This window comes from Mytilus trossulus, chromosome 14 (genome assembly GCF_036588685.1).
Source record: "Mytilus trossulus isolate FHL-02 chromosome 14, PNRI_Mtr1.1.1.hap1, whole genome shotgun sequence".
In the NCBI taxonomy this organism is placed as follows: Eukaryota; Metazoa; Mollusca; class Bivalvia; order Mytilida; family Mytilidae; genus Mytilus; species Mytilus trossulus.
In genome coordinates this window covers 63268803-63294773 of record NC_086386.1, presented here as the reverse complement: position 1 = coordinate 63294773, position 25971 = coordinate 63268803, and the positions used below count along the sequence as shown (strand labels likewise).

At 30.6% G+C, this 25971-nt stretch overlaps 1 protein-coding gene across 2 annotated transcripts; it reads right to left on the bottom strand.

The window, feature by feature from the left end:
• Window positions 1-5598: 5598 nt before the first annotated feature.
• On the bottom strand, window positions 5599-24589 carry LOC134696602 (SLAIN motif-containing protein 2-like). Of its 2 annotated transcripts, XM_063558464.1 has the most exons (9): window positions 24213-24589; window positions 19032-19177; window positions 18204-18353; window positions 17391-17576; window positions 16484-16522; window positions 16123-16209; window positions 13872-13979; window positions 12488-12797; window positions 5599-11425 (listed from the first exon to the last, which is right to left on the bottom strand). In XM_063558464.1, the coding sequence occupies exons 1-9, from the start codon at window positions 24491-24493 to the stop codon at window positions 11353-11355; spliced, it is 1380 nt and encodes a 459-aa protein (XP_063414534.1). In that variant the 5' UTR covers window positions 24494-24589; the 3' UTR covers window positions 5599-11352. The 2 variants fall into 2 exon arrangements, with proteins under 2 accessions (XP_063414534.1, XP_063414536.1); XM_063558466.1 differs by lacking the exon at window positions 16123-16209.
• Window positions 24590-25971: the final 1382 nt, after the last annotated feature.

The following is a 25971-nucleotide window of genomic DNA, read 5'->3' as shown; positions in this document are numbered from 1 at the left end:
TCCCTTTGATCAATTTATATATTTAGAATTAAATGGGATGTTTCCGGTTCACTTCAGTGATAAAATAATGTGATGAAATCTTCATTATCTTGCAGTGCTGATAATCAAATGAAATCTGGGACTGTACTATATCAACTCTATATTAGCATATATTTTTTAATTATTTATAGGACAGACATGGCAACATCAACTGAAATATTTAAAAAGCCTTACACATGTATTATCATTTTGATAGGGCTAGCATTTAAAGCAATATGCGAACATTTTTGTGACGAACTTTTTCTGTCAAATACTTCTTATGGAAAATGCTGCCCTGTCCTTTTCAAGCACAAGCTTCTATGATACAAAAGAGAAATACAGCTTGCACAAACGAATGCATTACAAATATAAAATGAAATACATAGATATATGAGTAAAATTAACATAACGGAGCTTTAACTGATAATAAAAAAAGATATATTTATTAATGCTTTACAGATATCAAATTGTACTGTCATCCATTCGGTCGTTTCCTATATTTCGATTTAATACAAGATTATGTTGCACTCTTACAGTTTATTACTTATTGCAAGATTCTATTTATCTCTTACGGTTTATGACTTAATCCATTAGATGTGTATTGATTGATATTTAAGTCTTGAATCTTTCAATAGTTGTTTTCAATGTTTGTGCCAGTCTAAGGAGTCAAACATGTTTATCTGATTGTAATAATTTGTTTTAACTGTTATCTAATGTAAACGATGATGAATGTCCGCACATTCCCTGAACCCCGACACAACACGTATGCGCATATCGTTTACGGGAATCCGTAGTGCAATAGCATGTCGTTAAATAAATATATCATATCGTTAGTTTTCGTATTTGAATGTATATATTTATGTAACTGCTATGTGGTAATTGTTTAAAAAATATTCATTGTTGAAAGTCATCATGTGATAATTTCTATGTCGATGGTCTTTGATCCAATGTTGTCTCTTTCCACATCTTTTTATCGATATATTCTTATTGTTACTATTTGTGTTCAATAACTTGAAACACATTTGCTTTTGTAATCCAATTACACAAAAAATATGAATGCAATTAGTAAAAGCAGAAAGAGAAAATTAAATCATACCACAACATTACATATATTACATGGAAAAGAGTACAGAGAGGCTATTTAGGCATGATGAAAGTGCGAATGACAAAAAAATGATTATTCGGATTATGTAAATGTTAAACTTATATCAAACAAACAAAAACTTTCTGTACAGTTTAGTTTAATCTCACTCGATCCAATGTATATGGTTCATTCAATATTATAAGGTTTGTGTATCGGTGTCCTTGTGCTATTAGGATATGTCGTCATTCTACCGTACAAGTTGTTAGTCATTCTATTTCATGTATCGGTCCAATTATTGGTTGTCATAGTGTTTAAAATGATTAAAAAGGTGAAATAACAAAAATACCACACTCCGATGAAAATTCAAAACGGAGAGTATTTTATCAAATTGAAAATTCAGACGCTCAAACACATCAAATGAAAGGAAAGCAACTGTCACTTTCCTAATTTGGTACAGGTATTCTTTGGTGTTAAAATGGTTGATCAAACCTGATTTTATAGCTAGGATATAGTGAATATGTCATTTTGATTAATCAGATATATAAGTTTTATTAGTAGTATTGTGTATGCTTGAAATAACTACCATTTTGTTGATATTAGTAACAATATGAATCATCTACGCATATGACTGACTGATCTCTTTTTTAAGCAGATTTTTTTGGTTAATTCCATAATTAGGTAGATTTTTATTAATTTTCGGTTGTCCTTCCGTAATCGGTTGTAAATTCAGCGTATAAAAATTTTGAAAAACCATGCAAACTCTAGGCATTTATCTCATTATATATATATATAGAGAAACATATAGGAAAACCCTTGGCTTTCAAGAATAAAGTTGCCATACGGAAATATTGGAGGCAGTTACAATGTTTTCGCAACATTTTTCAATTAGATTTTACCTATTTTTGAGTGCTACTGTGTGTGGGAAAGTTCTCAACTTTAATTTTATGTTTTCTGGTAAATACCCGCCAACTTGAAATAAGACCAGGCTTAATTTAGTGATATGCGTTGACACATTTTCTGGTACTTTTTTTAATGGTATCATTAATCCTCTACAAAACAGACATGTAATCATTTCCGAACTGGACAATCGTCAATACTAGTTATTACATATCTGCACCTTAATGTTGTTTTCCGCAGGTTTTCGATAGAATTTGTATCTGAATAAGTATTTTTCAATGATGTTTTATTCATCGTTGATCAATGTCTATAGTTTTTAACAAGCTTTAAACAGGACATGTATTATTAACCACTATAATTGATTCAATTTATAAAGTTCGATAAATGTTAAAAATCAATGTGTTGAGCTAATTTTATGACCATGCTTTGTCATCATTTTTGGAACAAATTCTTCCCTAAATTTTATGAGAGAAATAGTATAATTATTGTAAAACATTGTAAATAAAAGGCCAAACAGGAAATCAATTATTAATCATAATAGCTGTTTCAAAAGGAAAACGTTCGTTTGAAGAATAAAAATTGATATGTTACGTAAATTATTAAAACACGTACACTGTGTCAGCATATTTATTATTGTGATGGATTAATTTATCTCTCCGTTGGTTGCAAGGGGGAACAAGAAAACAAAAAATCAAATTACCTTGGTGCATATGCATGATCCTCCACAAACAAAAAGAATTGTCACATGATGACTCATCGATGTTTAAGCAATGAAAAAAACAAGAATATTGTAAAGCAAAAATGAAATGTAAGTGCAATGTCTACCACGTCGTGTAGTTTTGTTGTACATTTTTCAGAAGACAAATGATAAGGGTACATGCCAAGCGTGACTTAATATCAGCTCATTGAGAACTGCCAGTTTTCTTTGGGTTTACTGCAAAACGATACTGTTTTTTTTTTATTGTTTTGATTCATCAGTTGATTTTGAAAATTTATCAGTTTATGTTAGACAACACTTAATATGGTTTAATAGGAATGTTAAGTATCGATAGACTTGTTGCTGTATTGTTGACTGTTCTTTTCGAGAACTTGCTGACATAGTAAATTTTGAAAAGACAACAACACAACAACATAAGGAATATGAGAGGTTGTGAACTTCTTTGGTAAACTAGATTGTTTCAGTAGATTTTGTTGAATTAGTCGATGTGAAGTTTTTTCCTACCATTAACAGTAGCATGAGTAGTATAATTCGTTTTCTTAATAAGTGAATATCGGACATGACCTTCATTTTTTCATTCTTCTTCCGTTAACACCCATATACCACAACCACTGATAATAATCATACTAATAAATAACAAAAAATAGTAAAGTGCAATACCACACGACAGAGCCGAGGGCTGGTTTAATAACAACCATTAAATGATATTTATTGTATACAAATTTCGAATCAGTACGAAAATTCATCATTTATATAGATATATATACAACTCGTCTAAACATTAACCAAATTAGATCTGTAAATTTGCTTCCGCAAATTCTTGTTCTTCCCTCGCCGGGATACGAACCTATGCCACTGATATATCGTGACACCAAATCGCCTGCACTATAGCCTTCCCGCTAGATATAGATATATATATATGTATATTATATGTACTAGTCTTTCAATACACACAAACATTTGTAAACAATCGATCTCTTAATGCATGATACAAAATATCAAATAGCATCATGTAAAATTAACGTGACCTATCGAGTAGACCCTGTCGTGCCGAATGATTTAACCGCCAAATCACACAAACCACTTAACCTAAACGCCACCTATATGGGCAGACAATTCAGAAGAAAATAATTTCATTCTAATTCATAAAATCAACCGACTGAAATTATATTTATTAACTATGCTACCAAAAACTAATTTGTTTTTAAAACATATGTCAAATATTAGCATGGGAAAAAACCACTTGACCTTCATTTGCCAGTAGCATCAACATATTCAATTCAAAACGCATTAGTTGAACGATCCATACGTCATTGCACAAAATGTTAGTCGCCCATCACCTGCTCATACTGCACCAAACTGATAGCTTGATGTTTTCTTACGTAAAACCAAATGCTGATGGTATTTCATTTAAATTGGAGTCAATCCAACTGATAAGAACAATTGGATAGATATCGTAGTCATAAATGGGACATCCTCTGATTTTGAAATATATGTGAACTCTAGTTCTAATGACAATATTTTTTCAATCCTCAGATTTCGGTTCGTAGATTGCAAATATACAATTATGAAGACGTACTCTTTCGATCAGTTTGTTTTAAGTCTAGAGCATGCATGATGAACCATGTTGGAAGTCTTTTATCTATTTGTGATCGTACTAGGACTTCTTTGAACTGAGTTTTTTTGGTGAGTATTCCGAATTGAGTTTCCTCTAAGATCAGTATTTTTTGTGATTTTAATTTTTTTTTGTAGAAGACCATCAAGGTAGCCTTGAATGTGTTTGGCTCATTTGTCTGTTTGTTTTGTTGTTTTTGTGGGGGAGGGAGGACTGGTGGAGGAAAGACCAAAGAGTCTCCATGGAATTTTGATGTGGCAATTATTATACTACTGCAGACCAAAATATCATTAACCCTACCACTAAGTTTCACATACTCTGACTTTATTGAAGGTCGTTTATTGACCTATAATGGTTTACTTTTATAAATTGTTATTTGGATGGAGAGTTGTCTTATTGGCACTCAAACTACATCTTCCTTTACCACTACTGGTTTCCCATTAGTTGACATACTCACAAACTAATTCATGTTTGACAAAAACACTGCTGTTGCAAAAAGCATACATATGTCCTGCTTTTGTTTAAGCCCTCAAGTCAAGACAAAAATATGTTTTGTTTTCTATTTAAGTAGCCTTCCTTGTAAACTCCTCAATGGGAAACAAGTGCTCAATAAATTTACTGTAAATATAGGTTTCAGTAATGCAAATACTTGGACTTGGCGAGTATCACATCAATAAGAACTTGTATTGTGCACGATTTTGATATTTGATACGTATAGATTATCGGGTTTTCTACACATTGATATCGTAAAATATCAGCTGCGAGCCACAATGTGAACCTTTTTTGGCGAGTGAGCGTATCGAACAAGCAAAAAATTTCACATTGTGTCGAGCGGTTGATAATTAACGATATTTTTACGTAGAAAACCCGATTATCTGTTAATCGTTTTATTAATGGTCTTTTTTTCCCTCTCCCTAAGACATTTTTACACTTGACGAAAGCAAGCATGATAACATCTCCTCTCACATTGTGACGTCGCTGATAATTTCTCCTCTCACATTGTGACGTCACTGATAATGCCTGGTCTCGTTTTGAAGTCTTGATACGAGAATTACTGAGCCACAGAGCAGGGTGATATAGGCGTAGGGAAGGAGGATAAATAATTATATTGTACGAATATTTTTTGTAAAATTGAAATAATAAAAAATACCAGTATCTCATTTTTCCCCCCCATCTACAAAAAATCGGAACAATTAATACACACAATAATTCCTAAAATTTACATTAATTCATTAATTAAGTATAAGAAAAAGGTAACATTGAATGTATATTTTTAGCATTTTTATTATTATCTTTCAACAGATAACACATTTTCCTCATGATTGTTCATATAACAAAGATACATAAATGACAAACACTGGAGATCAATGTGTATACAGGACCAACACCACAACATATTCAATATTACTGTCATTCCATCAAGCTACATAGAAAGTAAAACCCTTTCTGTTTGGTTTGCTCACAAGATATTCGTTTACTCCATAATACAACTGTAAAATAATGGGAGCAAAGTGGAGTTCTAGGCAGTTATGTGATCTGTATGTTCATGTTATCAACAAGGAAACAAATATGTAACAAGTACTTAAAAATGACATTTCAAATACTTTAGTGCAATTAAGAGTAAACAATTTTTTTAGTTGGAGACAAATATTTTTTTGGAAAGAAAAATCAATATGCAATATATTGAAAATATAATTTGTTAAATACAGTCATTTTTGTTTTCTTTTAATTTAACATTCATTCTTCACATTAAAGTTTGATATAATTATTGGACCTACTCACATTTATAGGCATCCACAGTTTTGGGAAAAACAAATTCAGAATCTGTAATGCAGGCATTTATTGCAAAAAGAAATGATAAAAGTAAAGGTATTCCTTAATTGTTTCAGTAAATTTCAGTCGATTTTAGATTTTTCAGTTCTATCTCTTGTCATTTGGGATATATTATTAAACCCAATGCCAAGTTTTGCTTTTCAGCAGCCATGTTTGTAAGATGGAGTACAAAAAATGTGAGTGAATACCTAATTCTTGAATCTTTACCAATCTTCACCAATACTGGCAATAGATAAGAAACAGAACAATCAGGTTACAATCATTGATTAATGAAAACTTACAATATCTTTAATGAGGTTGGGTGTTCAATAGTAATTAATCATTGACAAAAAAAAATGGCAGTTCAATCATGAGACAATGTCATATCAATTTCTTAATCAGCAAAAAATTGAAGAACTCAATAAAAAAAATTACACAATATTTTTTAGCAGAAACCTTATGTATCTTGTTTCGAAATAAAGTTCATATGCAATGAAACAATAGGCAAAAGTTAACAAGACATGAATAAATAAAAGCTTTAAAGAATTATAATTCAGCAAAAGTTGGGCATGGAAAGCTATCTTAAATGACAGTAAATAGGTTCCTGTATCTATCTCCATCTTTCTGACTGTGTTCAGGAAGTCATTTAACTAGCTCACAAGTGAGTCCTAATGTTCCTTAATGCCACTTATGTATAAAGAGCCTTACTTTACCAATAAAGTTAATATTATTTGTTTTCAACTAATGAAAGTTCTTTTAAATTAAATTTAAATCTTTTTATCTTTTATTTAAAATCTTCTACTCCAAATGCTAAGGGGTCTTATTTTACGAGTCCATAGAATGTTTTATAGCATTGTAAAATGAACCTTTTCTGATAACATATCATTGATAATGTTTTGACCATTTGATATGTTTGAAAAAATAAACAGTAAAGGCTCAATCTGAATGTAATTATGAAATATGTGCTGAACAATTTAAGATTTGTCAGATGAAATGACAGTCTATGGATGGATAGACAGCCAGATATACAAGGCCATTTTAGAGTGAGGGTATACTTGTTATTTCATCTTATCATCTCAATAAATTATTTTATTCATATTAAAGCAAAGTAATATCCAATTTTCTAATTGTAATGGTAGGTTATTTGTTTTTGGGTTGTTGTCACATTAAACATATATATGCATGTCTTTTATTCCTAGCTATAGGACTTGCCTACTTTACAGAACCTTATATAAAAGATGTATTCTTGTACATACAAATTTACACACATATATATATAATACTCATTACACACATTTTCATTTTCTCTGGTGAAAATCAAAGCTCATATTATTTCTTTCATATCTTTCAATCAACATGAATCAAACATAGACATATAGATATGAAATTATACCTTTTATTTGAAACAAGATCCTTCATTTAAATATAAGCAAGAATGAAAAGGTCCACATTCATGAAAGAAAAATCTACTAATCAAAATAAAATTCTGAATTCTATGTTAGAATTAACTGTTGAGGACTTAATATACTACAGAATTAATTGGTAAATTCATTATCAAATATTGATTATGGTGAGGTTCATTCTGTTGCTTTAAATAACCAAATGATGTGATCTTGTGAATCTTCATATATTATATTTTCCTAGCTATATTTCAAATAGTCGATACATGTATTTAAAACTTTTTTACTACAATGACATAAACATGTAACACAAACCACAAATATGCATAGAATTGATGTTGTATGGATATCGTTTTATAAAGCTTAACAAAATAATACATTGAACAGCATTCCACAACAAATAAAAGTGTATGAACAATGCATTATAAAAACTACTTTTTCTTTCATGTTATATTGCCAGGCCACCAACCCTTTATTAAATGTACAGCAAAAAAGCTATTGACCAAAAGATTTACATTAGTAATTCTAGAATCTGACAGTATAACAGCAGTTCTCAACCAAATATTGCACTGAGAAGAAAAAGCTAAATCACAAAGTATAAGCATATAACAAGTTAAATTTTGAAATTAATTGACAGTTGCTATGATTAACGTGATATCTATTAGCAAGTATTTATTGGAAGTTAAGAAAACAATTCATTTCTTATGAAGAAGGTATAGCAAAGTTTATGGTCCAGGTTGAAACTTAAGAACTGTCCCATGGGAAAGAGGGAATGTTTGATAATGCAGAAATAATTTGGAATTAACTGCAACAAGAACATATAACCATGATAACTGAAATGAATTGACAGTTGACAGACACAAGGATACCATGAACTGGTAATGAAAGGTAAATTTAGTTCAGCTTCATATATGGTTAAGAACTAAAAGCTACTAGTATGCAACATATTAAAAGAAGCATAAAGATAATATTCCAACTTATCACAATTTGGTGTTTATGTATAAATTGAATTCCACCAATCAATTTATAACTAAATATACAAAAATAACTTTTCTACTACAACAACTAATTACATTAACTTAAACTTAACTTTTAACAAAATTATATTCAATAATAATAACTACAAATGAAATAAAAAGTACAAAAATAGTAATTTGAGGTCAGGGTTCCTTTTCGATTTATACAAATTACAAGCATAAATAAACATTTCATACTGTATATACATGTAGTTTGGTATGGAAAGCAAATAGTGCCACCATTCCCAATAATCTTTGAAGAATATTAATAGTATTTCAAAACCTCTTGGCTATATATATTTATATCTTAATCTTAAAAATAAGGTCAATCATCTTGAATAATCAGTGGCAGATCCAGTGGGTGTTCCATGGCTTGGAACACCCCTTCCCCCAAACTTTTATATGACAATTCATGCTTTTGTTTAGGGATATATGGCTGAAACGGCCTATTTAAAATGGCTTAATCAGTGTCTGACAAGTCATCTCCACATGAAAACAAACTAGATTTTGAATGCCTGTGAATAGAATTAAGAACATCTGCTGTTATTTTTTGTGTTGTATCTAAATCTAAGTTGAAGTTTTATTAATATGAGGAATTTTGCATTGATTCCCAGCTTTTAGCTCTGGTAAGATTAACACTAACATTTTCTCACCAAAATTTAACTAACATGTGGCACATTTATGCTTCCATACTTTGGCAAGTTCAAATAATTTACATATATATCTCCCCAGTCTTCATAGGACACATATTTAAAACATGAATAAAGGAAAAAACACATGGACTATAAAAATCTATATAATTGGGTATGGTTGATAAAATAGGTATGACATATACACAGTAGGCTATCCTTTACAAAATCTAGACAATGAATTAAAAGATTTTCTTTCGAACATTTTTAGAACACTTTCTGTTTAGAAAATCTTCTTCATTGGTGTTTACTTCTTATTATGTGCCTTTGATTCAACTGACAGATTCAGTATGTTGTTTATCCTTAATCATAATAATATACTGTTTTTATCTGTATTGTTTACTGTTAATAGATATAAAATTGAAATTCTTGGGAAAAACAATTACACAAAAAATATCCAAATCCCCTTTCAAACCTTCACTCATTCACTTTTGAACAAGAACATAAGAGTGATTTATGAATAATTTAATTTAGTACATAGTATATGAGAATGTGTGATGTTATTATACTTTTGGATATTCCATTTAAATGAATGGGGGAGGGCAACCATTTTTTATAAACATGGATTGAGGGTCTTTAAGGTTGTACCTGTTTGACTATGTGATGTATATACCACTACTAAAAGACAGTATGTTGTATTCTTATGTGGATTTTTTAAAGTTTCTCCTAACCTTTCCTCCAGCACCCATTTTTATGGAATAGTCTAAGTAATAAATAATATATAGCACTTTATGATATATTTAAGCATTGATCAATCCTACTGATTAGTAAAGAACAATGAAATGGATTTGTTTTATGTTTAATATCAATATTTGTGTTCTTTAGCATATCAAAACTGGGTTGCGTTTAATATCGTAGAAGTTACGTAAATTTTGTCTAGCTGCAATAAATATCTATGTAGAAGCTATAGGCTAGCTACATGTTCAATATGCAAAAATTTACATAGCACTACGATATTGAACGCAACCATGTTCAGAAAAAATCATTTTATGAGTGAAATTTCGAAAGTAAAAAAAGGAGTACAGGGAATCTGGAATTTAAGGATAGTGTTGATAAATGATGATGTTAGAAACATTGGAATAAAGGGTTGATCGAAAAGCTTATTTTTATTTAGGCCTAATTAAAAACATAATGAGAGGTTTTAATTAAATACCAACAAGCTACCAAACAAACATTTCACAAGATCCGACATGTCCAACAAAAACTAAGAAACATGTAAAATTTAATAAGAAAATAATATAGCACCTTAAGTTCAAGGTCAAAGTTGAAAACTTGGACAACATAAAGTTTTTATCACAGTATAACTCAGATCATCCAAATTAATGACCAACATGTTTTTCATTGAGAAATAAATCAGTCAGATGACAAAAACAGTCACATTACCATAAATATATAATACAGACAGAGAAGAACTGACAATCTGTCAATTGGTTAGTATGGTGTAAAAATATTTACCACTAAACAAATAATATCACTCAATCAATGTGCTCTATATATGGGTTAAAATCAATTCATATTTTATGAAGGTAATCCTTAAGGTTATCACAAAACTAGTTATTCATAAAATTACATACTTCGATTCTTTTATTCTGTTTTGTTTTATAAGGGATTTAATATACATTTATTTTCAATGTAAAAAAATGTCAAATGTGACTGTCCATGTACCTTTTTCTAACTTATCCAAGAGAAATTATTCTGATCTATAAATAAAAATCCAACAACACATTGACATATCTTTCAAAGCAAACTATAAATGGAGACAGTTTCATTAGTCCTCTTAGAAAACTTATAGTTTTAACCTTGGTGTTATAAGACCAATGTTTTAAAGGGCACCTTACTGCAGTTTTCCATTCCAACAAGTGCCTATGAATTATAGGGTCAATTGTTTTTAATTTCCCTAAGAAAACTAGATTGTCACATTATTACTGTATACTTGTATGTAATTTAATCTGACGTAAGATAAATGAACACTTCAGCTCAAAGTCTTCTGCAAAACATTTGATGATTTATAATAGCTAAGCCTTATATCCTCCTTCAAGGTTTTATAATACAGCTTTGAGCATTATTAAACAATAAATAAATGCCATTTGTGAAATATCTACATCAAAAACATCCTTCTTTCCAACTGTCATCATGGCGTTGGGAAGACGCTGATCTAGGGGCAGGTAATCCACTTCTGAAATTAAAAAACCCATTATAAAACATTATAAAGATAAAATCAGCAGTAACTTTCTCTAAAATATACAATGATCACTGATAAATTTAAGATCTCATCTTCGTGCCTAAGTGTGTTGTCTTTTTAGAATGTTTACAGTTGATATATATTTTTTTTGACAGGTACAAGCATTTGAAAATTTAGAATTATTGCTGTTTGCAAGATATAAAAAGAATACTAAATAGTTTGCTAAAAATTTACACTCCAGGGTCAATAACTCTAAAATTTTAAAACATTCAATTTGCTATATAAACTGCTTTATTATTTTAGATAAAGGTCAAGAACTGCATTTTACTCCTTTGGTTAATTTGAAGTAAATTTAAATCTGACCATGTTTGTCAATGGATCAAGTTCCATGATACCACTTTAAAACATGATTCTCTCAGAAATATTGGAGAATAGTTTCGTAACATTGGGCTTAGTTATTTCATCAGAAGAGAAGATTCTTATTTTATTTTTTTACACCAAATGATGACAAAAGCTCATATGGCCTTTTAAGGGAGCTTGCTTCTCGGTTTCAAAGTAATTAACTTTTCAAAACACTAGTTTTATTGATAGGGGACTAAGAAAGGAATCCAAAAAGCAAAAAAAATATATTGCTTGTTTTCGAGATATTAGCCATTGAAATTTTGGCTGGAAAATATTCTCTCTTGACTTTTCATAGCTTTATCATTGACAAGTTCAAGTACTCAAAAACTATTAAAAAATAATTAAAAGTTTATAAGACTTCATTATACATGTAAAAGATTTACAAAAAGAAAGATCGGGCTCACCAGGCAAATGTTTTCAAGGCATTCAAATGGATAAAACCAGAAGATTCAGAAAATATCTGACATAAAATCCGAAAACATGACAAGCCAGCTTCCTTAAGTAAAATTGATCTAAAATTCATGCTTGACCACAAGTCCTGCGGCCAAAGCTTGTAAAATTGCAAACAGAATCCAACTAAATATTTGTAAAAATATGATTCGGTCTTGTGGATTCAAAACTTTATTGCTAAGACTAAAAATGATAATCATGTACCTTCTAACAGGAGTTGCAAGCTTGCTACTTCCAGGCCGTGGTATAGTTCTTCTTGATGGTGTTGGGAGGCCAGTTCTTTGAGGTGAAGGCCCTCTAGGACTAGGCTGTCTTAAACCACTAACATTAGGCGATCCTGGCCGACCAGGTGCTTGAAGGCGTGAATATTGACGCACTTTTGGAGATACAGTTTGTTCACAGTCATCACTACCGCCAGAGGAATAATTGTCTAAATAAGGGTCACTACCATATTGTCCAGATGTTTGTGGTAATCTTGATACATTTTGGTAACTTCTTCTTAAACCTGGATTTTCTGCAATAGAACATATAATCATTTGTACAATTTGATTCAATTTTTGCGACTTTCTTTTAATTTGTGCTAATAAAAATTTTAAAGAGATATGCTGAATTAACCTTTATCTTTGTTGATAACTAGAACTACTTGACAAGTTGCTTTAAACCTCTTCCCATTCAAAAATTAAAAATGTCAACTTAAAACAAATTTGCAATAGGCTTTGTATACAGAATTTTGTAAAACCAAGAAATCAACAAATTTAATGAATCCCTGGTACATTGGTTTCTCACTGATATGCTGGTGTACACATTTGTAATATTGACTGATCAAAATTGGTGAATTTTATTCAAGATGACATAATTCTGAAGAGACAAATATTCACCTAATAATCCTTTGTGGTGGTTATCAATGAGAACTGCTAGACAGAATAATCTGACTCTTTTGTGGTAACATTTGTTATTTACAGATAATCATTCATCATCTCCACGAGATATTTTTTTATCGCTTGAGCCGGTACGGCCAAAATGAGAAAAGCAATCAAGTTGAGATGGCCAATAATGATCTGTTTATAGCTATTTACCCATGACGACTTAGTCAGTTACATGTGGATTTCAATAGTGTCCCCACATGCCTTCTTAGTTTCTAGCGATAATTTTCCATCTCACTTGAATAGCATGATTTGAAAATTATCACAAAAAAAGATCAAAGGAAACTTGCACAAAAAAGCGACAATTCTTTTTATCATTTGACTATTCTGCCTTTTCATTATTTTTTTGGTGTGTCTGTGAAAGAAATGTTGTGTATCCTTTGTGTAAAAGACAGTGGTTAATATTTTGTTCAACAATCTCCCCCTATGAGGAAAAGTGCTCTTGTGGAATGCTAACCAAGACACTGTTTGTCTTATAAACTTCAAACAAAATCACCTGAACATTGATTTACATCTGTATATGCATACCCTGATAAAAAATATCACACCTTTAAGCTTGCAAGTACTATCCGAATGATCAGCTTTAATAAAAATAGGTAAAAAAAAATGTTTCTGTGGCACAAAGGGAAGTTACTCTTACATAAAAGATACAGAGAGTAACTTACCTTGATTATTATTATAATTATTTAAATACTGATTACTAGCATGTGGACTATCAGGAGGACTACTGGCATCAGAACCTAAACTATTACTCTGACTTAGATGTCTCTCACCTAAAGTAAAATAAAATAAGTTAAGTAATGTGGAGCACTAGTATTTGGGGGGTTTCTATTGCTATAAAAAAGCTTCAATTTTTATGTTGTGTTTTGTGCATTGTTTAAAGATATAAGAAGATAGGGTATGAGTGCCACATCTTGTTTGTCTGTTTGTCTTTTTCATTTTTGGTCATGGATATATCAGTTTATTTTTATATTTAAATTTGGGTATGAATATCCATCATGTTTGTTTCTTTTCATTTGATAGAGGAGACTAATTGAGAGAATAAGGAATAAAACAGCTGTCTCTTGAATTATTACTCTGGCTATGGTGTATGAAGCAAAAATGAAAAAAAAATTTAGTTTAATCCAGAGTGTGTTTAAAAAAAATCCATATACATTATACATTGTTATATGAAATGTGTAATAATAATAATAAAAAAAACAATGCAGTAAAAGTATTTAAAAAAATATAAATAAAACTACTTTGCTTTGGCCTTAATAAACATGATTATCATTAAACAGAACAGAATCAAATTTCTACTTTTCATTTGCAAAATGGTCAAAGATGCATTTTTTACATAAAGCCTTTCCAATGAAAAGAAAGCTGTTGTTATGGTTGTAAGAGCATGTAAAGAGCTTTGACCATTTTGACAGGAAATTGAAAATTGATCCATTTTTTTCATGTCGACTGCAGAAGGTTTTGTTGGGAGGTGTGGAAACTATAATCATTTGTATCTTTAGTAATTATAATTATGAATGTTTCAATGAGAAATCTATCTAACAATGTTCAAAATGTCTTCGAGTCTTGTAAAAATATGTTTAAATTCTGTTAAATTCTAATTTTAACTTTTTTCATACATATATGATATATGCATGACACATCAATGATTCATTGAAAAAGAGCAAAAAAGCCTGCACATGCCTCAAGTTATTTTGACAAAACAAAACTGTATTTATATGGTTTAAAAGTATTTGTACAAGTTAGTTACAAAAATATATATGTAAGGTACAGACAATACATGTAACACAAATCTATATTTATTGTACAAAAAAATAATCAAATATTTGTCAACAAAATAACATAGGCCAAAGGGCAATAACTCTCACTCAAATTAAACAAAAGAATAAATGTCTATAGATCATGTAGATACAGTTGATAAATTATTCACACCATGTTTCAATATACTGCAGAAAAATTCATTCAGTTTATAGTGAGGTTTCATTTTTCTCAAAATGTTTTCTATTGTATATGATTCATATAATTTTCATTCCAATTACCAGAAAAGCTGTCAAACAGACAGTTACCTTAAAATGAAATTAATGTTGAAATTTCTTTGTTTAGGATATTTTTAGCCAATCACGCCATTTTGATTTATATCAAAATGAAATACTACCCAGAATGCTTTATCATGTTTATAGTGCAAACTTATTTAAATTTTGTTATAAAAATGCATGAACAAAAAGAAATCTACCGATGTACATTTTCCATCAGAGCTAATGAGCTTGGAACTGTATATTTGAATGTGATGTATATGTTACAACAAATAAAGCATAACCAGTAATACAAATATTTAAGTTTTGTCATTTAGTGCACATGAACATCACAATATATAGTTCCTTTATTAAGAGCACATAGACATTACAATGTAGACATTTTGAAATTCAACTCCATAGTAACCATGCATGACAGCCATGCTAACAACATGTAAATTGGTCAGGATATCTGTCTACAGAACTGTTAAATGCAACTTTCATGATAAATTGACAAAAATTATGACTTTATGTCCACTTACAAGGTTAACATTTGTCATAGGCTTTCAAGATATATATAAAATTATCCTACACTTTGAATTTCAATCTTTTTTAGTTGGAAAACACCTTTTCCCTCCAATTTCCAATCCATACAGTTTTAATTCAAAATTGAATGCCTTATTTAGTGATATTTATAATTAGTAATATTAAGTGCATTTCATATGCACCTATATGAATTATATTCTTAAACAGTTTATTTGCATGAATCAGAGAAAACATGATTTATAAATTCTTTTTGTTTAAAAAAAGTTGAGAAAAATAGAAAAAATTGTTGGTCTCTTATGATATAGGAACAACATGAACAAGTTCTGTAGAGAGATGGTTCAACCACAATCATGCTCCTTACCGTCAAATTTGTTTGGGCTACATCTATTCCCCACATGGTTATCATTTTCTGTGTTAACAGATTGAGGAATCTGCCGTGGTTTTGGGGCTGGACAAAAATAGTAGATTTATAAACTATAATTTTTTTAACTAAATATGTTTTGATTTCAAATAAAAGTAATCTAATTGAATTATTATACACACAAAAACATGTGTTCTATTACTTTTTCTCAATTTTCTCAAATATATATGTTGTTTAAATAAGAATATCAGGGTTGTCATTTGATCTCAAAGAAAGTTTTCGTTTTGACAGACCAATGGAGTACAGCAGATTCTAGAGATGGAAGTATAAAATACTAAAGTTATCTAGACTTTATTATTACCTCTTCTTGGTGAAGACTGTGACATACTTTGCCGTAAACCTGAAAATACAGTTGTTGTAATAAATCAATAAGTATATAGACAGGACTAATTTTTTAAGTGTAAAAGGTCCTTTTGTTGTTACACAAATTTCATTTTTTTATTTCGGTCTCAGCATGTTTACTTTTTATTCATCGAATAAAGAGTTGAATTTAACTATTCATGAGTAAAGCTTAGTATCTTTTAAGTGTGACTTTGGAACAAAATATACAACATTATATAGGTTGTTGTTGGTTCATGTCTGTTATATTTGTTTCACAAATTGTTTTGTTGTAAATCAAGCAGTTAGTTTTCTCAATTGAATGGTTTCATATTTTTCATATTGGGGCCTTTTATAGCCACCCATACATTTCTATCAATACAGCTTTTTCATTGTTGAAGGTCATATAGTTGCCTTTAATTGTTTACATTCACATCTCCTTATTTTTATATAACAGCTTTGTTTGAACACTCCAAGATTTAAACATGGTATACTTTGTGTCTAACAAAATTTCAACTTATCACAGCTGGACTGAAAAAGATTAAATTAATGCAAAATACTGTGCTTTACAAGGTTTTAAATTTGTGACTTTTGCAGTATTTCAGGCCAACTGAGTTTGATACAAGTGTCAACAACTGTTTTTGGATTTTATCATTCATAAATTGCTTTTGTTTCATTTAAGTATGAATTTGTACATATATTGTAGGCAACATGTATCTATAAAATCTAAAATATATGTGTGCAGCATGCACTTGTAATAATATGATACATGTACACAATTGCTTATTTTTAAAAATAATTTCCATTCAAAATATTTTGTTCATATCCAACAAATTATTACAGTATTAGTTTAGACTCAAATAATATTTGCAGAGTCAATGCAGACTTACTCTCTTCTTGTAATTTTGCTAAATTTTCTATATCTGAAACGTTTGGATGATTTTTACTATCTGTACTGTCTGATTCTTCCGGAAGCTTTGCATGATCTGGTAGCATATCATTTACTTGAGGTCTGGTTCGTTTAGGTCTGGTAAATGTTCCAGTATCAACATTTTTACCCATTCCAATATTACTTCCTAAAATTGATAATGAAAAAAAATTTAAAATGCTCTTTAATAAAATATTTTTTGATTACTGGTGTATCAAGCTTTCAGATAATCAAGATAAGAGTGCACAAGCTAAAATATCTCGCCTTCTTTACTGACCATTGATTCAACGTTGAAAGTCCTAAAAATACAGGTTTTACTAAAACCATCATGGACACTAAACATTTTGAATGATCTATGACAATGAGGTCAAGCTTAGAAAATTTTTGTCAGAACTGTGATTTGTTCCATTTTTCTTTTGACAATGGTGCTTTCTTTTTTTTTTTTTGCAAATGGTGTCATTTCAACATTGTATTTAAACCTCCTTTTTAGAATACTGTATATTTAATTAGATTTTTTTGGCGTTTTACACCATTTTTAAGCACTGTTTTTGTGCAGTTTTATGGTGGCCGTTTTTTATTGATGGAGAAAGCCTGAGTGCTCAGAGAGGCCACTGACTTTCGATAGGAATACTGACAATTCTTTAAATTGATATTGGAGCAGGGTTCAAACTAACAACCTCAGTGTTGACTGGCTAGCGATTACAGTAGTAACTACTTATACCACTCGGCCACTGAGGCCCCTTTGGAGTACCGTATAATATGACACAATTCTTACCATAAGACGTTGCCAATGATTTCCTGATGACAGGTTTGTTATTGTATACAGGCATGACAGGTGTACTATCAGCAGAATGACTCATCTTTGTATTATAAGTCCTTGGTGTACTGTAACTTCCAAATACTGGTGTACTACAACTCCTACTCACTGAAAAGTAATCAGGTTGAAAGTTAAAAGCAAGGATCAACAAGTATAATTAATAAAGAAGTTTAATTAATCTTTATTGATTTCTTACTGGCAGACAAAATAAATGTACATCATCAATATGCAAGCTTAAAGATGGTTGACGTTTTTTATGGTTTACATAGCTATGATATGTACATGTATATATGTAAAATACTATTACTAAAACATATAAAAGTTGGACTTTGAATTTATCTACCATCATGACCACTATCATCTATAATAACTATTCTCTAATTCTGTTGCAATTTAACCCTTTCCAAATCCTTTGTATAAAATTCTTCTAGCAACGTGTTGTTGCCTTGGATCTCTGAAGATTTTTGGATGAGTTTAAGGGTCATAATTTTTAATAGCTCACTGGGCATGCTGGGTGAATCAAAATATGCACACATGTGAAAATGAAAATTTTGTGGATTTGTGGAATCAAAAAATGATTTTTTTTTATTTTTTAATTATCATGATCATCAATAATCATTTATGAGAGAAATGAGAAACACATCCTCACATAGTTGCTTGTGGATTATCAGATTTATCCAATTTTGATAGTTAAAATGTAAATTTTAATTATCTTGAATACATGTAGACGTAGATGAATCTATTACATGTTTCAATGTAATAATCTATTTATAAATACAATCTTACTTCTGGCAGCTTCATCAAGTTTAAAAATTAAGGACCTCTTCACGGATTCCACCTCTGGACTTGGATGCTCAAATTCTTGCCGAACCCATTTGTATGGACTAACTCTGTTCTGTGAAGGTGTGGCAGGTTTGGGAGATGAGTATAACCTGTAAATAAAATACAATTATAACAACAATGTTCACAATAATAAGGTTCTGAACTTTATATAGTTTGCGTCTTCAAACATTTTCTTGGGAGAGCATTGTATTATACATGTTTGCCCAAGAAAATTTTTGAAGACGCAAAATTCAAGGGTTTGATTAAATTTGTTCTGGCGTCTTTAATAAACCTTATCACTATTCCCACTTGACCTGAGAATCTGTCTCCTTGGAACTTTTGACATCTATACAACAATTCATTACAATGTGTACTCAACACACATGACACATGTACAATCATTCCATATAAAATTGTTATATGTTAATATCATTATGCATATATATCACATGTATATGTGACACCTTTGATAAAAGATTTTTTTACCTATATCATGTATATGTGTTGTTTATTTAAAAAAAAACACAATACTTGTACAAATTCAATACTGGAATCAATACTGGGACAAAAATGTTATACCAGTATTGTGCACAATACTAGTATACCAGTTTACCAGTATTACAATCAACTACAGGAGATCCGAAAACATATGATGCACAAAATATATGATCATGTATGAAAACATATGACAGCAGGGTTCTCGCTCAGGATTTTTGAAGGTGAGTCCAGGGACTCACCATTTTTAGCCATGATGAGTCCAACAGCAAGAGGACAATATATAATTGCAACATAATGTTAGATTTACATTTTTAAGTCTCCATGGCAATGAAATTACATTAATTTCAAATCACTTTTAGGGGAGTTACATGTACTTAAACAAGCAATTTTCTAAATCACTGATTCAAGTAACATTATTTCCATAAAGGTTTGAAGTTAGAGTTGTCTTTCTTTAATAATCACCTATTTAAGTAGTACAAATTAATCACTAGAAGAAGTGATTTAATATTAGTGTAGCTTTAGATATAGAATACTAATGATCCAGGGACTAATTATGTTTCTAAACTTATCAGAACCAACATCTGTGTTGTCTAGGATGACCAGGTCATTTCAGGTGATGACCGTGCACTGAATCTAGGATAATGACATTAAAATCACTTGTTAAAGTATCAGACCTCAATTTCCTTTCCAAAAATCACTTCTTTAAGTATCATTCTTTTAATAACTCCCACTTATTTCAACACCCCCAAACAGTGAAATTTTTATCACGAACAGTAGAATTTTATTACATAATCTGAAAGATGAAACCTTGAACTTCACAGGAAAAATACTCCCACTGCTGTGAAAAATCTTTTAAGAAAGTATCAGTTCATTTTTTCAACTAAAATAGAATTATCAGGCAAATGATAGCATCAAAAACATAAACCTTGCTACATGTACTTAAAAGAAGCAAAAAGTTCATATTTTTTAATTTTACTAATTAAAGTCATAAGAAACCTCAAATAAAAAAAAAATAAGGCATATGATTTTTATAACTCAATGGATAGTTTTCATTATAAAATTTATGTACATATACTTTTTTCTAAAGAAAATTCTTTAATTTATTCATATTTAGAAGAAGTTTACTTTATTTGAATAGCTTCCTTCCAGCAAGCAATTCCCCCCCGACATATTTTCCGTATGCAAGGTGACCTCAGTGTGACCAATCTCGTAAAAATCCGGTGACCACAATACGCATGGATGTCCTTAAAATAAACTATTATCTGAATTTACATGTTAAACACGTGCTCTATTTCCATGCTTTTTTGTTTATTTTTCGTCAATTGTTGACAACTTCGGCTTCAAAACACGAACTTTAATTACCTGCCATATTTTCACAACAACACATGAACACTGACCGATTGAAAAAAAAATGACAATTATACGAAATTTACACGAAAAAAATGATGAATTCGAGCACAGAAGACTAAGTTTATGATGTTTGTATGCATTGGTTCAAGAATTGGAAGAACATTATTTTTCACCAATCACTCGTTTCTTATGACTTTAAAAGATGTTATTTAAACCTATGTGTTTTAAATTTTGAAAAAACTACAAAATCCCAATTTGTGACTTTCGATAAAGTCCCCCATAAAAGATTAGCCCAGAAATTAGAATTTTATGGTATTAGAAATCAAAATTTAAATTGGATAAATGACTTTTTAGCCGACAGGCAACAGCAAGTACTACTAAACGGTGTAAAATCTTCAAAATTAGCAGTTGATTCTGGTGTCCCTCAGGGAACAGTTTTAGGCCCAACATTATTTTTACTCTTTATAAATGACCTACCCGAACATGTAACTTGCAATGCAAGACTTTTTGCAGATGACTGTTTATTGTATAGAAATGTAAATAATAGTTCTGATGCACAATTACTTCAAAAAGATTTGTCTAGTTTAGTAAAATGGGAAGAGGATTGGCAAATGAATTTTAATCCTGAGAAGTGTTATGTAATTCATATTTCTAAAAAAAGTAAACCTTCCACTTTTGATTATATATTGCACAATCATATTTTAAAAGCAGTAAAAGACAGTAAATATTTAGGTGTAACTATAAGCCATGATCTTGATTGGGGAACACATATAAACAATATTACTTGTAAGGCAAATAAAACCTTAGGGTTTCTTCGTAGGAACTTAAATCAAAGCCTGAAAGGCTGTAAAAGCAATTGCTGCCATGTTTATGTTTTGGGGACTTTTATTTAAGAATTAAACATGACAGGAGTGTTTTCTAGTGAGAATTAAGAAGGTTTTAACTTTAAATCAATTAAAGACTTAAGCAGAAAGTCATTTTTAATATGTTTTATATTTCACAAGGAGACGTTTACCAGGCTAAAGTTGGGGTCAAATATACATGTGCTGAAACATATAACTCCAAGAGAAATTATTATGGATTATCCCCTAGTAGTGTTTGTAACTGGACAATAATTTCCTTTATTGATTTAATTTTCATAATTAATTTAAATTTAACACTTCAGTTAAAACATTTCAACTTTCCAGACGCAAATGTTGAAAAACGGGAAAGAAACAAAATATTTTACAAAGCATAAACATGTAAAAAATAAATATATATTTCAGCTGACTAAAAATATTTTCATAATGTTACTTTGTCATCATTTCTTAAAATCTAAGTCCCAAACATTATTGCTCAGTTGATATGTGTCATCCTCATAGGGTACGAGATAACTATAATTATCGTGCAATCCCGAAAAGAGTGGCCATCACAGACAAACATGACATTAAATCGTCATTATACGAACAAGAACAAACAGCTCTAAGTTGCTTTGATATTTATCCAATTTTCAGGAAACATTGTGAAAATGATCTTCAATATTTCGAAAACATGTGAAATAAAATTGCAAACACGGTGGACCGTAGAGGGTCAACAAACGTAGTAGACTCGTCCATTGGAAAGACGAGGATAATGGTTTCATCATTTGTCATGCATACCCAGTTTTGAATATGATATCCAAAAAGAATGTACTTTTTTTAATCTATGAAACTAGAAAATTCCAAATTGTAAATATCTCTTCATCTGGACTTGGCATCTATCACGTTTGGACGGGTCCATTTCATTAGTAAGGTGATCGATAAATCTTACGGAGTTATGGCAAAAAAATAAAACAAACTTATTGTTGTGTGTTTTTAACAAGGGTTTCGTTCCTCTGAATTATTTGCGCAAACAAATCAACAAAATAGGTCAGTTAACTTTGTCTATTTTTAGATTACAGGTAATCATTTGACACTACGTATAACCTGATAACCTGTGTAGTGATTTTGATTTTACGATAAATTTATGAATGAACGACAATTTTATGAATGAACAAGAGCACCTGACCTCTTTCTTAAAAGAACACCAATTAAACATATAAAACCGTATATTATAAAAGATAATTCAGTCAAATTTTCAATACTAAATCAACAACTGAAATGATTCCATATTTTGTTGAAACATCTTACGAACGGAAAACGAACGTCTATGTTTTTTGATAGTCAAACGGTTGTCCCCCTAAATACAAAAATACATCTACAAGAACGTATGCTGAAACTTCTTAAATCCACTAACGTTTTTCAAAAGTTTCAAGCTATGTATTGCATTAGAAAACATACACAGGTGTTTAAGAATGACAGACCAGGAGCCTGTTTAACAAAATACTATGGCTTGATCTGGGCGGAGTCTCTGATCTGGGTCACAAAGATGGCCATACGCGACGGCATGAAAGCAATTGCTTTAAAAACTGCACACGTAAGGTTAAAAACCTTACGTACACATCTCTTGTCCGTCCGGTCGTCGAATACTCTTCCCCTGTCTGGGATCCGTACAAAAAACAACACATGACTCAGGTTGAGCAGGTACAGCGTAAGGCAGCCAGGTTTGTCTTCAATGATTATAAAGACAGATCACCTGGAGCAGTTTCAAATTTAATAAAATCATTGGAATGGGAAAATTTAGAAATAAGAAGGAAAAAGGCTAGATTAACTATGCTGTATAAAATAAATTGGGGGTTAGTTGAAGTTCCTAAGGACAACTTAACAATATCTGATAGACGCACTAGGGGGAAAAATAAATTTAGGCAAATATCAACAAATAAAGATTTCTATAAATTTTCATTTTATCCTCGCACTATTTCGGACTGGAATTCACTACCTGAAGCAATAGGTATGTCTGACACCCTGGAATCCTTCAAAAGTGGCATATCCACTCTAACATTTGAAGGATCCACAGCAACTTATTAAACTTTAAAGCCACTGTACATAATGTATATATGTTATTGATAACAATTTTTCTTTGTCATATTATTTTTAAATTAAGTCCATATGTACATAGCACACAAGTTCTGGGAAGTTTTACACTCCTACCTAGGAGTCTACTCCCGTATTCGGAAGAAGAAGAAGTGACAAAACCTTGAATTTGCTACTCAAATAAGTGATTTAAAAATCACTTATTTCAGTAAGTCCTCTGACTTATACAAAATATTTCAATCTTGATGCATCTGTGGACTCACTATTTTTGAAAAATGGTGAGTCCAGACAGATTTTGATGAGTCCTGGACTCGTTGACTCGCCTTAGTGTGACAGAAATGATGTATTTCTAATACATTTGCCTTACCAACTGTCTTCTTCATCTTTCATTGAAAGATTTTCGATATCAACCAATTCAGAATCATCCCCTGATTCGGCAGGTTGATTCTTTAGATTTAAGGTGTCGGGAATATTGTTATTATGATGCAAAGTCAATTTCCCATGTTCGATTTCACCGTTCTGAACATTTTCGGAATTGTTTTTTTGTCTAGAACGAAGCACTTCATTTTGCTTTTCAAGCTTTTTGACTAGATCTTGGAGTTTGCGAACTTCCGCTTCTGGGTCTATCAATGAATCTCCACTATCCATGGTTATTGGACATTAGTTTTATAGTCAAATGACTTTGTAAAATACAAAATTTAACACAGTTGGAACACACTTCATATCTTTGTAGCCATTTTGTGTTTAGTTTAAACACGCATGCGCAAATGGTAACTTCCGTTTACATTTTCACCCATAGATTGTTGTGCGATCACTACTTTCATTATGAATCATTGGCAGGTGCGCAATCCTTTGATCTCTCGATTAGTATTAATTACCGATTAAATAAGATCCGGTTATGATTTTATTGTCGAAAAAAGATCTAATATACTTGTATAAACCGACCGAAAGATTGAAAATTTTGAAGCCGTAAATAGTCTGTTCAGAGACATATATATGTTTTTTGCAAAACAAAATTTAGAATGAAGTAAAACTATATACGTTCAGTTTTTAGTTCACGCTACACTGAAAAAAGAGTTTTGAGATAATCATTAATGAAAATAATGTGAAATTTGTCAAGGAATCGTATATTTTTAAAAATACCAAATCCTTCAATCTCGAGCCTTCAATCTGTCACTGCTGTTTTGAAGGACAAAGCTATATTGATGACAATTGATGAGTTAAACGAGCAACAAGATACATTTGCTTTATGGACATATATAATACACTTTTGTCCTATCATTTGAATACAATTTGCACGTTAAGAACCCCCGCAACAACTCTTTGAGGGTCCGTAGGTGGCCTGTTGCAAGGCAACATATGTCTGTCTCTATCAAATAGGTACCCTCATTTTCCAGTGGCAGTCCCAAAATGACCTCTGTTATGACAAGACCTACCTATTGTATTTATTGTGAACTTGTTCTCGTCCTGAACATGCATGAAATGCTTGCCACTGGACGTTAAGCAACCAATAATCAATCAATTTAAATACAAACGAAAATTATTATAGCTACTTAATTTATTGTAGATGCGATATTTTTTTTTTATATAGATGCGGTATGTTTTTATCATAATTAACTATACATTTCGTGTTTAAAAATGCAGTGAATGGCATTTTGAACCCATTTCTTACAATCAAACTATGATAAATTCTGTTCCGTTGTTTGATGGCATTTTGAACCCATTTCTTACAATCAAACTATGATGAATGTTGTTCCGTTGTTTGATGGCATTTTGAACCCATTTCTTACAATCAAACTATGATGAATTTTGTTCCGTTGTTTGATGGCGTTTTGAACCCATTTCTTACAATCAAACTATGATGAATTTTGTTCCGTTGTTTGATGGCATTTTGAACCCATTTCTTACAATCAAACTATGATGAATTTTGTTCCGTTGTTTGATGGCATTTTGAACCCATTTCTTACAATCAAACTATGATAAATTTTGTTCCGTTGTTTGATGGCATTTTGAACCCATTTCTTACAATCAAACTATGATAAATTTTGTTCCGTTGTTTGATGGCGTTTGATTTTGTAATTTTTTTATTGACTTGTCTTTTTGACTTGGTTTTTTTTTTTTGGTTT

What these genes read in the sequence shown, in the direction of transcription:
- LOC134696602 (XM_063558464.1), bottom strand. Translation starts at nt 24,493, where the DNA reads ATGGATAGTGGAGATTCATTGATAGACCCAGAAGCGGAAGTTCGCAAA. An exon ending in AAAGATGAAGAAGACAGTTG is followed by an intron (nt 19,178 to 24,212) that starts GTAAGGCAAATG and finishes TTTTATTTACAG; the next exon opens with GTTATACTCATCTCCCAAAC. An exon ending in TAATTATAATAATAATCAAG is followed by an intron (nt 12,798 to 13,871) that starts GTAAGTTACTCT and finishes GTTCTATTGCAG; the next exon opens with AAAATCCAGGTTTAAGAAGA.